This window comes from Olea europaea, unplaced genomic scaffold, assembly GCF_002742605.1.
Source record: "Olea europaea var. sylvestris unplaced genomic scaffold, O_europaea_v1 scaffold2914, whole genome shotgun sequence".
NCBI lineage: Eukaryota > Viridiplantae > Streptophyta > Magnoliopsida > Lamiales > Oleaceae > Olea > Olea europaea.
In genome coordinates this window covers 23,672-39,156 of record NW_019247716.1, presented here as the reverse complement: position 1 = coordinate 39,156, position 15,485 = coordinate 23,672, and the positions used below count along the sequence as shown (strand labels likewise).

At 33.4% G+C, this 15,485-nt stretch overlaps 1 protein-coding gene across 1 annotated transcript; it reads right to left on the bottom strand.

The window, feature by feature from the left end:
• Positions 1-661: 661 nt before the first annotated feature.
• On the bottom strand, positions 662-11,510 carry LOC111384450 (high mobility group B protein 15-like). The gene is made up of 8 exons (XM_023008726.1): positions 11,432-11,510; positions 9,506-9,681; positions 7,513-7,591; positions 5,388-5,559; positions 5,188-5,313; positions 5,003-5,116; positions 1,685-2,085; positions 662-1,551 (listed from the first exon to the last, which is right to left on the bottom strand). The coding sequence occupies exons 2-8, from the start codon at positions 9,649-9,651 to the stop codon at positions 751-753; spliced, it is 1,839 nt and encodes a 612-aa protein (XP_022864494.1). The 5' UTR covers positions 9,652-9,681; positions 11,432-11,510; the 3' UTR covers positions 662-750.
• Between the last annotated feature and the right edge of the window lie 3,975 nt (positions 11,511-15,485).

Below are 15,485 nucleotides of genomic sequence, written 5' to 3'. Positions count from 1 at the left end.
AAAGGAGGTCATATTGAAATTAATGTTTCATTGCTAACTAATTAGTCTTTATTATTTGATGTAGTTTCATTTTAGTTACGAGTTTTATTAAAATAGATAGAGTTTGTTTTAGTTTAGAAGTTTAGTTAGAATTTTTGTTTAAACAAGGAGTTGAGACTTTTATTGTAAAATGGTTGATTTTGAATATTGAAAAAAAAAAAATTTTAAAAATAAATAAATAATTGAGATTGTTCTTTGATTATCCACCCAAATGGTTAATTCGTGTGCAAATCTCCTTTTATAGTCTCATATTTGTCATTGTTTGCACTTCTATCACAAGAAGGTCTAATGTTAATTTAGAAGGCATATGTTCATCAAACACAAATCGATCTTGGTTTCAAAAGACTTTTGCTTGCTTGAGCATGATATGAAGACATTGTACCTCGTGTGTACGATGTACCTTTAGGCTATATTTTGTTTATTTACCCTAATTATGATTTTGTAAACATTTCTTGTAACAGCACATATGTGCCAAAGCAACGAGGGCAGAATAAATTCATCACATTTCAATACGATACATAGTTCTATTAAGAAAGTAAAGATAAACAAAGACAAAGTCTACGAACAATGTCGAAACACAAAATACAAATACGCTAAAAGCAAGTTCCTATTAGGGAATGTTTGCTATTCAGTACTAAAATGTGACTATAATATATTTGTCAAAATTTTACCTGTGTTCCTTCCATCCAATCTATCTTGCTAAACACGCCATCAAGGGCTTTTATGGCCCTTGCTGATGGCAACAGATTCACTGGTGTTAATGGGGTCAATTTCTCCCACTTCCGCGGGGATTGACACATCATCTTTTTCCTCCATTCTTCCAAGTCCTGGATTGTTGGCCTCACATCCAACTGTGCCTGGTCCCACTTGCACCGCAGTTGTTTCTCCATTCTGTGAAATTTCAACATTTTCATTTTCCAGCTCCAACTCGGCTTGGAACGATGCCCCCATTGCCGAGGCCTCATCTGTCTTTTCATACCCTTCCAAATTGCTATTGGTGGAACTCTTTTCATAAGCAGAGGTATTACCTTCAGTTTGAACAGTCATGTCGAGATCTATCAAGCCGGCATCTGCTATTGGAAGAAACTGCTGTATTGGAACTGCATTGCTGATGATTTGTCCATGTCCTGGACTGTTGTCCTCGCATCCAACCGCCTCTTGTCCCGTCTGCAGCCCAGATGCGTCTTCATTCTTTGAAATCTCCAAGTTCACATTTCTATTCTCCACTTCAGCTCGGAGAGGTGCCGCCATTTCCAAGCCCTCGTTCACCTCTTGAGATGCCCCCAAATTGCTTTTATCGAAACTTGTTTCATTCTCTGCCATTTGAGCAGAGTATTCACCTTCAATTTGAATATTCTTGTCAAGACCTATCAAGCAAGCATCCGGCATTGGAGGAAACTCCTGTATTGGCGCCGTATTGTTGATGGATTTTCCAGTCCTCTTTCTTTTATTGTAGTTCTCCAATTCTTGTCTGTATCTTTCTTTATCCCTGAGTGCTTTCTCCTGATAAACCTGAATACACCACAATTTGTTGCATGCCAAAATATTTATGGAACTTCGATGTAAATGTAAAAATTAAAATTTAAAAAAAAAATGTAGGAAAAAACAGTCTTGAGTCTCATTTTGTGCACAAGTTGGAGCTTACAGATTTTTCAGGTTCTTGTAGATTGTTCCAGAGTTCACCAATCACCTTACTGATTTCTTTTTCCCTTCCTGAATAAAGAGGTTTCAGCCTGGGTTGCTGTTCGGCAAAGAAAAAGTTGTACCCACTTATATTTGGCTTTGGATGTTCAGGATCCCGTCTTCTAATTTCAGCTTTCTTCCTCCTGTTGCGACGCCGCACCACTGGTTGTGACGACGAACTTTCCATATAATTGGTGGGCACATTATGATGTTGAGATACTCCTTGTGCTTCAGATTGTGGAACCTGATAAAGAACGCCTTTCAAGTTCTCTGCGCCGATTTTGACAGTCACGAGATATCCACCTTCAAACTTTCCATCAATCACTCCAGACACTGGGATAAATGGCGATGGTGCTAAAGTTGCTGAAAGAATCAAAACGAAAATAAAATAATATACAAGTTTATATTTTCCTACCATTATATCACAATTCCAGAATTAAAAATAGAAAACAAAGGAAAAATCTCATTTTCTTATGGCTGCTAAATTTATTTTTCCTCTACAGTTTAATTTGATCTTGTAACAATCCATTGCCAGGATATCAATTCAAACTAAAATTGCCCCTTGTTGAAACTATAGAACACGGTTCAGGCAGTATCTTGGCGAACCTCTGTGCAAACAACACAGAGGACTTTCTACCCATTTATTTCATCTCAAACTTCTAAATAGAAATTACTCGTCCTGTGTAATAGCCCGAAGTCTCTTCTTTTATTTAAGCTATAGTTTGCATATGGTACTAAAAAGGTTATTTACTCCAACTAATCTTGAGGCGCATACACTTCTCAACGATATTTCCAAAAAACGAGGTCAAACTCAATATACCATTGGTAAGATGTCAATTTTGGCCCTTATATATATTTCTTAGCTTACAAAATAAATGACAATCCTTTCACTGAGAAACCTTTAACTGACCCATGGATACCCCTTCTTCAAGATCTCCATTAAGAAGTGTCATTTTTCAAGTCAGCTTGACGTAACTCTTAGTCAAAATAAGCTACTAGATGCTACAATAAATCTAAATGAATACTTAGAAACTGGAGCAGAAGTCTCATAGTAATCGATGCCTTTCTCAGCATTTCTCTTTGTGCAAGCAATAAGAGATCAATTTTTAATCAACAAGAGAATAAAGGATATTTAAAGAGCAAAAGGAACATTAGAGGAGTTTGAAGTAAACACTAAGAATTAGTGATCCAGCTTTAACCCTCAGCAGAGTTTCTAGACTGAAAAGTTAAGTTCTTGTAATTGTTATTTTTGTAGGAACAATCATGCATAAATTATAGGTGCCTATTCTAACTAGGAAAGTTTCATAGCTTGTTTGGCTAACAAGCTTTTAAAAAGAAGTAAAAGTTACTATTAAGCTCCTCTTTTTGCTAAACATAATTTCAAATTATCAGACATTACTTCTAATGAAATACTCGTTATGATGCCAACAAAAATTCATCCTATTCAGTTGAATCATGAGATAATTTAGTACTCTGTGTTATTGACTAAGGAGCAAAGCATGTCAGTGCTATTGGACTAGTATTCTTATTATTTTTGTTTATTAGGGATTTTAGATTTTATGTTCACTCTAAAGTTAGTATACTATAGATTTCCATGGTGAATCAAAGTCAACAGGGGTGGAGAGAGTGCATCTCATAACAGAGACGACAACCTCATCTTTCTCATAACCCTTTAATAGGTCCAGATTCTCATAAGAATGGTCAATAAGGTCGATCGTGAAACACTCGTTCTCCAAAAAAATGATTAACTTAACTCTCACAAACAAACACTCAATTATTTAGGACTTCCGGTCCCAGTAGTTAATGAGTGATCTTTTATGTGAACAGCTCTAGTGGCAAATTAGATTATTAAAAGATCTCATAACAACTCAACAAGGTCAAACTTCAAGCCTTACTAACGTAGGCATGTCTAGAAAAAAAAGGTATTTTTCTTATTTTCCATAGTATTTTAATTATTTTAAGACCATTAAAAAAAGATAATGCATGCTAGAAAATTAAATCATAAAATCTAGAATTACTTAATTATTGCTGCAAGAAGTAGTGTAGACTACTTCCAAGTTTCCCAAAACTAGACAATTGAAAATTAAAAGCACAAGACCTTTTGAGGCAAATGGGTCTAAGAAATCGCCCACACTAATTTGGTCCGTAGGCCTATATTAGCCATTAGGTCCAAGAAATGGCTCCAAAAAATTAGAATTTTTTTTTTTTCAAAAAGAAAGGGGCACGCCTTTTGGCGCCTATGCTTGCATTAGGTGGTCAAAAGAGGAGTTGACCTCATTTTTCCACATCTTATGCATATGCAGGGTGTTTTGGAAACGCACCTAGGCAGAACCTTTTCAAGAGACCACACCATTAAGAGCTAAGTGAACTGATGTATCTAGACTCAACAACCAAACAAAGTTAGAAACTATTTTTAAAATTTCTTATGAATTTGCTCTACTTCATATGTCAAATTCAATTATCACAAATCAAATCATTTTTCAGGAAAACAATCAATTGACAAATCTAAGATAAAAGTTGTTCTAATACAGCAACACCTGTTGTGCAGTGCAGTTAAGAATTGTGTTACCACCTCCCGCCCCTCAACACATATGGTAGGTAAAGGGGAAATGATAATGTCCACATCAAATAAATTGATTTGCCATATTGGACAATAAATGATCGAGTTTCTAAATAATTAGGTAACTTTAACCTTTTTAAGCAAGCAAGCAAGAAATAAATATTAGTTGAAGTCTTCAAGCATATCGAGTCAAAACTATGAGACTTATAGCGGTCAGAGAAAAGCACAAGCTTACTGGGCTAGGCTAGGGATTCTCATAAATAAACAGAGTTTGTTTCAGTTTCTTCTATCAAGAAAACTACTTTGTACTTGTTAATTGTTTTTCAAGTAATTTGTTTGATTTGAACCACCTCTTATTTAGACCCCTAATTTACTTTAATTTATTTCTCATGCTCATTTTCAACCACACATTCACATAATAAAAAATTATACACATAAACCCAAAACTTTTCACTACTTTTTAACCACATATTCTCCAAAAAAAATTACTATTCAAAACATAGTTTTTCATAAAGGTCACCATACAGGATGTAGATAAAAAAATAGTGATTAAAATAAATAATTATTTTTAAAATAAAGGGGACACTTTATTCACCCACGAGAGAGTCTTACACATAATTGTCTATGGAATACTATGTGTGAAGAAAAATCTCAAATTCAACAACATAAGCAAAATTCGAAAAAGATAAGAAATGAAGAGGAGGAGAAGAAGAAGACTACCTTCAGGCAAAGACGTCGAAGAATTTATAATCTGTTGAGGTGAAGCTTCTTGTTTTTGTGGAGGGACGATGCGCTCAGCCAATCCATGAGGTGTAGCAGTAATTGGCAAAGCATCTGCAGAGGATTTTGTTCCATAAAAAGAATCTCTAAAAAGAAAGTGAAGATTTTAAAGCATTTAAACTCACCAGTAGAGAAAGACGTCTCAGTGTTTATAATCTGTAGAGGTGAAGCTTGTTTGTTTTGTGGTTGTAGGACGCCTTCAGCCAATCCACGAGGCGGAGCAGTACTTTTAGACACATTTTGCAAAGCATCTGCAGAGATTTTGCTCCACAATTAAAAAAAGCATAAAAAGTGAAAGTGAAGATTTTAAAGCATTTAAACTCACCAGTAGACAAAGGAGTCCAAGGAGTCCAACACTTGGCTTTAAATAAATAAATTTGTTCGTAGTGGTAAAGCAATGAACTATAGTATTTGCGAAGTATAAAAGAAGCATTTGTTGCCGAAGAAGGAAAGCTGAAAACAGCAGTAACATCTTTCCATTTTCTCTCCCTGACAACCTGTAATTCATATCAAACATCAACTTCAGTGGAAAAAAAATCAAGTTCGTTAAACCAGACAAAGTAACCATTGCAGCAATGTGCCATACACTTTAGATATTTATGCATGTTTAGTAGGGAGGATTCAATGGCAATAGACAGTATTAAGAAGAAAAAGAAGTTCTTGCTCATTATATTGCCCAAACTTGTTAAATATTGCAAACTAAACATGCACTCAATATACAACAGATTGGATTCATGCTTCAATAAGAAAAAATTTAACAATAGAAGAGAATAAAAAAAAATGTGCTTTAGAAAACAAGAAAACAGATATTGCTAAAGTCCAGTAGGCAATGAAACAGAACAGAATTAGCCATTAGATAAAGTACTTCAAAATCCACTGGAAGTCAAGTGAAATCTGTTGTAATGTATTGATGGATATCCTTGGGATATTATTAAAAGAGTATCTAATATTTTGGGTATGAATTTTTTTCCATTGTATTGGAAAAAATTAATTATAATTTAAAAAATAATAATAATAATAAATAAATAAATAAAAATAAATAAAATTCCTCTCTACAATCTTTTTCTCTCGGCATCTTCCCTTTCTTTCTGTCTCTCCCCCACTTCTTCCTGATTCTTCACCCCTTCCTTCCATCCCCCGCCCCCCTCTCGTATCCTTTCTTCTCCTACAATTCTAGTTCCTGTCCTATTTCACCCATCATCAAGTATGTTTTAGAATTCACTTGTACCAGCTTTATCATGAGCTTCAAACTTCACTGTAGGATAGAAATAGCGGAAGCATTTTCTTTGTTTTTCTCTCTTTTTTTTTTTTTTTTATACTTCAATACAAGCAAAGTTTTAGATGAGTTGTCTTAGATAAAGTATGGTAATTACAATCTAGTTGTAATCAAATAAAGCTCTTTGCAAAACCTTCGTACCTTTACAAACTTACCATTGTGTTTTACATAGAGCCTCCCCGTCCCTCCCCCCAACTTTTTCAACAACATAGTATAGAGTCACCTCTCAGTTGAACTACCAAATCCATACACAAAAGGTTATTTCACTGATGGACAGACGTTTTAACTATGAGTTTGCATAGAAGATTCTAGATGTGTTTTTCCAAACAAAAAATAGGTTATGAGAAACTTCACTTCTAGTAAACAAAAACAAATATGTAGCAAGGACTGTAAAGATTTTGCATGTAATCCTCGTTAAGCACAGGGGCACGAAACACCATATTTAGCCAGAAAGAAGAAATTTGAATGCAATAACTTTAAAAGTTAAGAATTGAAACAAGAAATTTGAATGCAATAACTTTAAAAGTTAAGAATTGAAACACAACACCAAGTTTAACTTGATCCTTAGCCCACAAAAATAATGATAAAAAACTTTGCCTGGATTGACTTCTTCCGTTTCTTTTCTTTTTGTTTCAGTGGGTTCTCAGAACTAGAATTGGCTATATACAAATATATTATGAAAACTCAAATCCCTTAGCAAGTGACTCACTTTACAGTAACTCGTGATTGTATCATGTGCTGCCTTGCTGATACGACACCAACCGTAACAATGTTGCACTTGAGGTTCATAATGCATATTGTTCATGGAAAAGAATATTGAAAGCCATCAGAGGCATGGAGCCAATGAAAATTATTTTCTCTTACAATTCAAATTTGTTTGGTGCTTCTAGTTAAGGAACATATGCGAACAACGTTTGGCTAATATGTTATGATATATTTATGTAATTGACATAATTAAGGATTCAAATTGAAATATTCAATTTAATAACCGGCAATGCTTTACAAAAGTAAACAAAGTTACTGTTGCAATTCTTGCGCTAGCTGGATAAGCATTATATGTCTAAGCCACAAAGCCTTTTAGATGTACTTTTATGACATGTTATGGAAATTGTAGAGGGAGTTCATAAACATCGACCGATGAGTCAAAGTGAAATAAAATTGAAATCATTCTAACCTTTGTAATACCACCACGAGAAGTAACTTCCACAAAGAGGCGATGCAAATCTAAGTCCTTGCCCCCCACAATGGGGATCCTGAAGCATTAACAAACAAATTTAGATAGATGAATAAGGGCTTCCCAAGAAAATAAGAATAAGAAGAAATGCAGCAATGAATTGCATGATCCTAGTAACAAAACAGAAACTTCAAAAGCAACCATGCCAAAAAGAAGAAGAAAAACCTTTATCTTCTACTTCTACATCATGCCATCTCCTCAATAAAATGTGATTTTCTAGAAGATAAAACATTTAAAAATATTGTGTATTTTGTGATTGAAAATTGGCGTGTCCTATACACCATTGAAGTGCTGAAATAAAAAATAATAATTGAGAAGTTAATACCAACCATCAATATACTTTATTTGCCAATGGTATGCGAGTCAAAAAAATCGAGAAAATCCCTTCAAGGATTGGCAAAAATATCTGAAGAGAGTTAATTAAAAGACTGCTGAAATTTTGAAATATTCATATATAATAGGTGTGTTGAATAGTGGAGACTGATTATGGCTTCACATTTGAAGAAGCTGTGCATGGTTTCTTGCAAGATTGGTGAAATGCATCATTATGTGCAAGTCTCTCAAGACATTAAATGTAAATAGTATGTGTACATGTATTTGTGCATGATTGTCATTGTCAATAGAGCAGATTTCATATAACTGATTTGGTTGATTTATGGACCCCATTAGCATTCTTTATAAAGAGAATTCAAAGGAAATCAAGTGTGAAGTGCACAGAGTTAGAAAACTTTAGGGAGACTGAAGACTTCAGAAAACTTTAAACGAGATAAAATAGTTTGAAGCCTCTGCATAGGCACAAGAGTCACAGAATGAGTTTCATTTGTATTCCTCTTTCTTTCATAGCTATAGTAAAGCAATTGGTGTGGGTCTGTGGACATAAGCACGAATGTCGAAACACAATAATCTTCTGTCTTTTCAATTTAAATTTATTTTTCTAATGAATACAACTAAACTATCATTAATTCAGTGCTCAGATAAAGAGATACAAGATCGAGAATTGAGGAAGCTAATTAAATATTAGGCATACATATTATGCTTTAGATATTTGGCTGATGAAATTTCAAGTGATGAGATTTAAACCAAGAAATAAGAAAACAAATATTAAAATAGGGTGGGCTTCGCTTTTTTTGGTTTTTTACAAACACTTAGCTCGGAAAACAAAGTAAACACCATTGTTGCACAATAAAGTCCCATTTAATATATAAAATAATACAGATAAGATGGACTAATGCTAATAAGCCTCATCAGAAAAGTATCACTATATATATTTAACATTCTAATGGTCATGAAGATTATAATTAAAATGGAATCACTATCATTGATTTGACGAATGGAGAATCATTATAATGATTCTATCACATCCAAGATCGCTAAGTTAAGACTTAAGTTATAACTACTGTAATACTCTCTCCTTGTAAATCGGTTTTTTGGTGAGTTCAACTATACGTATAGGTTTCCTCTCTACCCTTTTATGTCTATGGCTATAGGCTGATCCATTTCTGGGTTCAATCATGCTGCCAAGAAAAATAGACAATCGGGTGAGGGGCACCCCACTGGACCCCTCTGCCAATGGATTCCTCTGGACAGCTTCCGATTGCCTTTCCTCTAAGCCATGTCAGCTTCTGGGGAACCCTTAATTTGTCATGTGATTGTTTCAATATTCCTTGTGTAACAAGTTCTACAAGCATCGACTTAGAATTTATCTTAAACTTTCATAAAATGGTTAACCGGTCCCTTCATAGAAGTACATTACTACATTTACACAGTGATATCTTGGTTCAAGTTCTCCCAATTTCGTAGCATCTACCCATGAAAGTTTTTGAACTGCTGTACATCATATTAGACATGAAGACAATACAACATTTACAGAGCATAAAAAGCACAACCACTTTATACTGTGTGAAAAATAAATTGCTAGATAAAGTAAGCTTACATGAATTTGGTTCCCATGGCAACATGAAGTTTCTTCAAAGTATCCAAGAACAGTTCACGGGAGCTGGCAACCTCTTGATATGCTGCTAGAGGAGGTGGATATGAATTTGGACTCTCCGCTATCGTTCCCTTCTCCATCATCATCATCCACTACTAGCACTTGCTTTTCTGCCTACACTGCAGGTCAAGAAAAGAAGTGCACAGAATTCATACATTGTTCCATATAATCATCAAAAAACACCAGAGTAAATAAAATTTGTTGCTAGTGCGTAATATTCGATGGTACAATCGACAAGATTTCAATTTCTTTTTTAATATTGAGAAGTACTGGATTGTACATACTGCTAAACAAGCAAAAGGAAACATTAGCCATACTTGCCAGTTCTCAGATTGGGAGTTGTAGAACTTATAAACCAAAAGATGGACATTATAGGAATGTGTGATTATAAAATCATCAAGGATAACAAAGTACAAAGAGGAGTGATTCAAAAACAGTCGGCACAAGTAGGAACTCACATTCTTGGGAGTAAAAAGTGAGAGCATGCAAAAGGGAAAGAAAAGAGACAAAATCCCATCAAACACACATGCCAAAAAGTATAGAATCCAGAAACCTTGGAAGCAAAATAAAGTAGAAAAGCCAAAACTTTGACAATCATGCTACATGTGGCTGTGGTATTCAAACTTTGAACACAGAGAGACATAAAGACGGGAAAAAACAGAAATTGAAGGGATAAAAGCACAAAACACCCGGTATGAACAGAGAAAGATAATCACCAGTCATAGGCCCTGAAAGGACAATGGAGCAGAGCACTTCTTTGTTGTGAAATTATGAATGCAAAACAGAGCAACCACCCCATTTGAATTATGAAATAACAACCGGTAAGCAAATCCCCAAAGCCCAAGAAAAGCACATAGTACAACATAGACTGTCATAGCCATGAATTCCTTCAGAGTACCAAAAGATGCAACAGAAAAGACACTCATCACACTGCTGTATGCACTAGAAGAATATTTGTTTGTACAGTAAGTTTAACAATGTGTAAAATGTTGATAATGTGTAAATTGTAAAAAGCCTAGTTATGGAATTCAAAAATAGTTTTTCAAATCAAATTTGTTGTCAAATTTATCTTACAATTAGTATGATTGGCACTAAAAACCCTTATTAAGCCTTTGCTCATATGCTGACTTGTTCTCTTTTTGACAATTCAAATCTTCAAACAAGGCCTTATTAAGCCTTTGCTCATATGCTGACTTGTTCTCTTTTTGACAATTCAAATCTTCAAACAAGGTCATTTAGCATATTAACGACTAACCTGTACATACAAAGGTTGTGTTAAAAAGGGTAGTTGAAAACTAAAATTTTAATTCGATAAATGTCGCCTAAATATTACTATGGCTTGCGTATGAATGAACAGGATATCCTGCAGGTCTTTGTAATCTTTGGCTGACATTGGGAAGATATAACACGTAAACAGTAGTAATGATACGAAGACTCCCAATAAAATATTGCATGCATTGACAAGATCCAGAGGTTTATTCACTTATACTCTGCCTCTTTCTCTGACCCAGTACGATCTGTGGGGGCAGTTCTTCAAGAAACCCAAAATGGGCATACCAAAAAGAATGGAAAATGACCCAAACTAACCCTACACCAAAACCCATATTGGGATTTCCATTTTTATCGTTTTTTGGTACATAACCCTTCTTGAAATTTCAACATCGGCATTGTCCTACATTTCATGGGAACCCACGAAACAAGAAAAATTCAATCTTTCTGCTCCCTCTACCCTTCTCTCTATATTTATTATTATTAATATAAAAGTAGGAAAGAATATTAAATTACGTAGATGGAAAATGGAAATGACATATTATAATGAAAATAACAGTCCTTATTCACTATAACGAAAATAACACTCGAAGATCTTACCGAATAATGACAGTAAAATGGCAAAATTATATGACCCCAGATCAAAGAAATGTAAATAGACAGATATAGCAAGTGTGAGAAAGAGAGTTTGCATGTGCAGATAACCTTAAAAAATATTGAATAACCGTTCATTTTACTATATTTATTAGTTTGAGAAATTTAAATGATAGGATGATAATGAAGGAATTTGAATGGATTATTTTTATTTGTTACGCCATATTCTCAATTTTTTTATTTATAAAACAGTAATAAATAAATTAGCTTAAATAATCACTTCATTATCCACTTAGATATTATTTATATATCTTTCATTATTAATTATACCACAAATAATATTTATATGATACACAGAGAGAGTTCAAAGTCTAAAAATCCAAGAAAATTACTGTTAATGATGTATTAGAAATTAATTGATTTAAGGGCTTTAAATATAATAAAAAACTCAATCTTTGATTTTAAAAAACTAATAAAATTAAAAACAACTTATAATCTCAAAAAATTTAATAACCCAAGAAAGAAAAAAATGATTTTACTTTCTTCTCGAATTTTCTCACAATTATTTTCTAATTTTTATAGCAAGAATTCCTTACTCACTCAAACCGCTCAATGGTCATAATAGAAAATACATACTAACAAAGAAGGATACATAAATTTTTCTCATTTTTTCTTCATTTTTGCCTAACCTCAAAGAAAATAATTTACCAATTTTGTATGACTTCTATGCCCCTTGTACATTTGGCGCATGTTTGATTCTAATTTTTCACTCCAAAAACATCAATATTTTGATCGTTATTTTCTTAAGTTAATCGTCATTTTTTACTTCTTTTCTCACAGATGAAATCTTCTTCTCTCTCTAACGATCAAAAAATCAATTCTTATAATCACTACTGAACAAGACATCGGTAAAAAATGGACATAAACATAGGATGGAAAAAATTTCCGTCTCAAAAAAAACCGCCCCATATTGTCCTATTCCGAATTGGTTGGGATTCCCCGCCTTTGAATAGTAAACGGGACCGGACGAGGGATATGATTCCGTCCATTAATTTCTAAACACATCCTGGATTTTTTATTTTTTATAATTTTATATTTGACTTTATTTTATTTTGAAAAATGTAAAAATATATAAAATAAATAAAATATTTAAAGGGAATAAAAAATGAAAATTTTTAATCACACCAAGTCCAGTTGTCGTCCTTGTTAAACGTGGATATAATTGGATAAGAATATAAAAATGGACCTTGTAATTTGGAATTGAATCCAATTATTTTTGGTTCTGCATATGGGTGGTAATAGATAGGGTTATGGTGGTAATGGATCGAGTTGGTTAGACTCTTAGACATTCTGATTGAGTCGAGCAATCTACAAGCCCAAATGAGTCGAGTCATCCACGCACCGACTCTTTTTTTTCTAAATAAATTAACCAAATAAGATTTAAAAAAAAAAAAAGCAGTTTTTTAAGAAATTGATAAAAAAAAAGTCAAAAATATATGAAATAAAAAACATGTCCATCCACAAGCCTAAATGAGTCGACTTGTGAGAAAAAAGTGAACTTGGTTCAACCCATGATTCATCTCAAAATGAGCCCAAACCCCCTCCCCCCAGTTCAAGTCTAGATGAGTCAAGCCAACAAGTTGCTCGACCCTTTTATCACCCCTTGATCAGATCAAATTCCCAATGGCTCCTAAGGGCAGCAATTGAACAAGTCAACTCGACTTAGACCGTGACATAAGCCTGGCATGGCAAATGAAGAAAAAATGGACTCATCTCGCTTGTTAAGCTCAAGGGCCGAATGGATCGAGGCAAATCAAGCCTAAGCAACCAACAAGTTGTACAATAATTTTTTTTTTTTTTTAATTTAGTTCTCTTTAAAATAATTTTAAAAGAATTGAATTTTAACTCGAGTTGTCAACCAGATGCAATTTTGCAGCCTATCACAAGGGCTTGTAGGCTCTATGGCTCATGTGCCAAAATTCGAGCCTTGTTCAACCATAGCATTCACAGGCAAAAAGGATATGTTAGCAAGACACATTTGTAAATTTTTGCACTCAGACGAACTTTTTGAAATTATAATTTAATAAAACATTAAAGCTTGATTGATTGATATGGTAATTGGTCCAAAAATAAAATCAGATTTTTGCCAATTTTGGCTCGAATCGAAGTTTTTATGAAAGTAACGAAAATTCAATATGTAATGGCTATGATTCGAATTAATTACCTGCAAAAACAATCTTTTTGATCCGAAGGTGCTTCGACTGTCGATGAGAAATGAAGAAGTTATCTTCGATGAAATCGTCGGGGTAATAAGAAATTGATACCTATCCAGCACAAAGGAAAAAGTTAATGAATGTGAAATTTAAGTGAATTGATTTTGGAGAGAAATTTTATATCCAACTCAAGAGTACTTTTGTTTGTTGCATTTAATTAATGTTTATCGACTATCGATTAGTCAAACTTATTTCAAAAATACTACATTTTCACATAAAATACCTGATTATTTCAAATATTTTAAACAATAGGTATTTTTCCAGGTGTCACCACAATAATAAGGTACACGCCATTTCGAATAATTAGACAAGGATTAATCTCCACATCCATCCAGGGCCCACACAGACAAGGATTAATCTCCACATCCATCCAGGGCCCATGTGTGGGCCCTGGATTTCTAGCAGGGCTGATTAGACAAAGGCTGAAGCCCCTGTGACCTAGAATAGTCCTTCGACAAATGCCCCTAAACTCATATGCATTTAGAAAATTGAATTATTCTTTTTATACCACCACCTTGGTTGATAATGCACTCACAAGAGAGGAGATTAACAATTTTTTTATTCAGCGTGAACCCCATTTTATATGTCTAATTGTCAATCAAGATTATCAATCCGGATTGTACACATAGCACGACTGGAGAAAAATAAGGTAAAAAGTAAATTCAATATAAAAATTAAATACTATAGCATTTGGCCCACTTATAGATCCCATTTGTCATGACTTTTACTTTTACTTTTACTTTTACTTCTTGTAAAAGAGGTTTTAGAGGACGTTGCTTCAATTTTTATTTGGAAATTAATTTTAAAAGGTACTTCCTATTCCAAAAGCATTTTTAAAGGAAATTACAATAAATTAACTTTCCCTAAGAATTCTTCTAACTATTAGAAACACTTTTATAAAATTAGTCAAGTCGATTCAAATGTAATTTTTGAATTTCAAAAGTTCATTTTGATTTTTTAAAAATCATGCCAAACGAGAATATAATTCAATTGCACACGGCTTACCTCAGACGTGTACATATTCAGCCCTTGTTTGACTCCCATTAAAACTCTTTAATTTAATTTTTTCTCTTTTCTATTTCTAATCACATAATTTTCAATAAAATAATATTACACATAAATCGAAAACTTTTCATTCTTTTACAACTATCCATTTTTCAAAAAAAAAAACACTATTCTCCCATTATAAATTCAAATAATGGGTGTCAAATGACTTAGGTATTAAAATGGGGTTATGCTTGTGGTACACCATGGTATCCAACATAGTGTCCAAAATGGACACACGGCACCTCGACATTGGCCGAGGTGCCTGCCACGTCAGGGTCCATCGGTACCTCGGCCAATACCGAAGTACCGTGTGTCCATTTTGTACACCATATTGAATATCATGGTGTACCACTAGCATTATTCATTAAAATGGCACCACAAATTCAAACCTCACCAACTTTAGTTGAAAGTGGGTCCTCCTAAATTTCACACGTATTAATGTAGGGAATATAAAAGATTTTTTGAATTTTTAATTAACTGTTACTGGTAATTAACTTGTAATTAATTAAGTTACATACTGTGTAATTATTTTTGTAGAAGGTCACATAATATTTATTTTGACTCATTTAAAATGTCGACTTAAATTCTGATTATTGGATCGCCTTAAGATCATATTTAGAATTTTTATTTATTTATTTTATTTTTTGTTGTCATGTAGTCGGTAAATTAAGGTGATAGAACATATATATATATATATATATATATATATATATATATATATATATATATATACACACACT

Bases quoted from the DNA above. Each gene is read 5' to 3' on its own strand.
- LOC111384450 (XM_023008726.1), bottom strand. From the start codon at position 9,651: ATGATGATGATGGAGAAGGGAACGATAGCGGAGAGTCCAAATTCATAT. The intron at 5,560-7,512 runs GTTAGAATGATT...TATGAATTACAG, and splicing joins CTCGTGGTGGTATTACAAAG to GTTGTCAGGGAGAGAAAATG. The intron at 5,117-5,187 runs GTGAGTTTAAAT...AATCCTCTGCAG, and splicing joins TGAGACGTCTTTCTCTACTG to ATGCTTTGCCAATTACTGCT.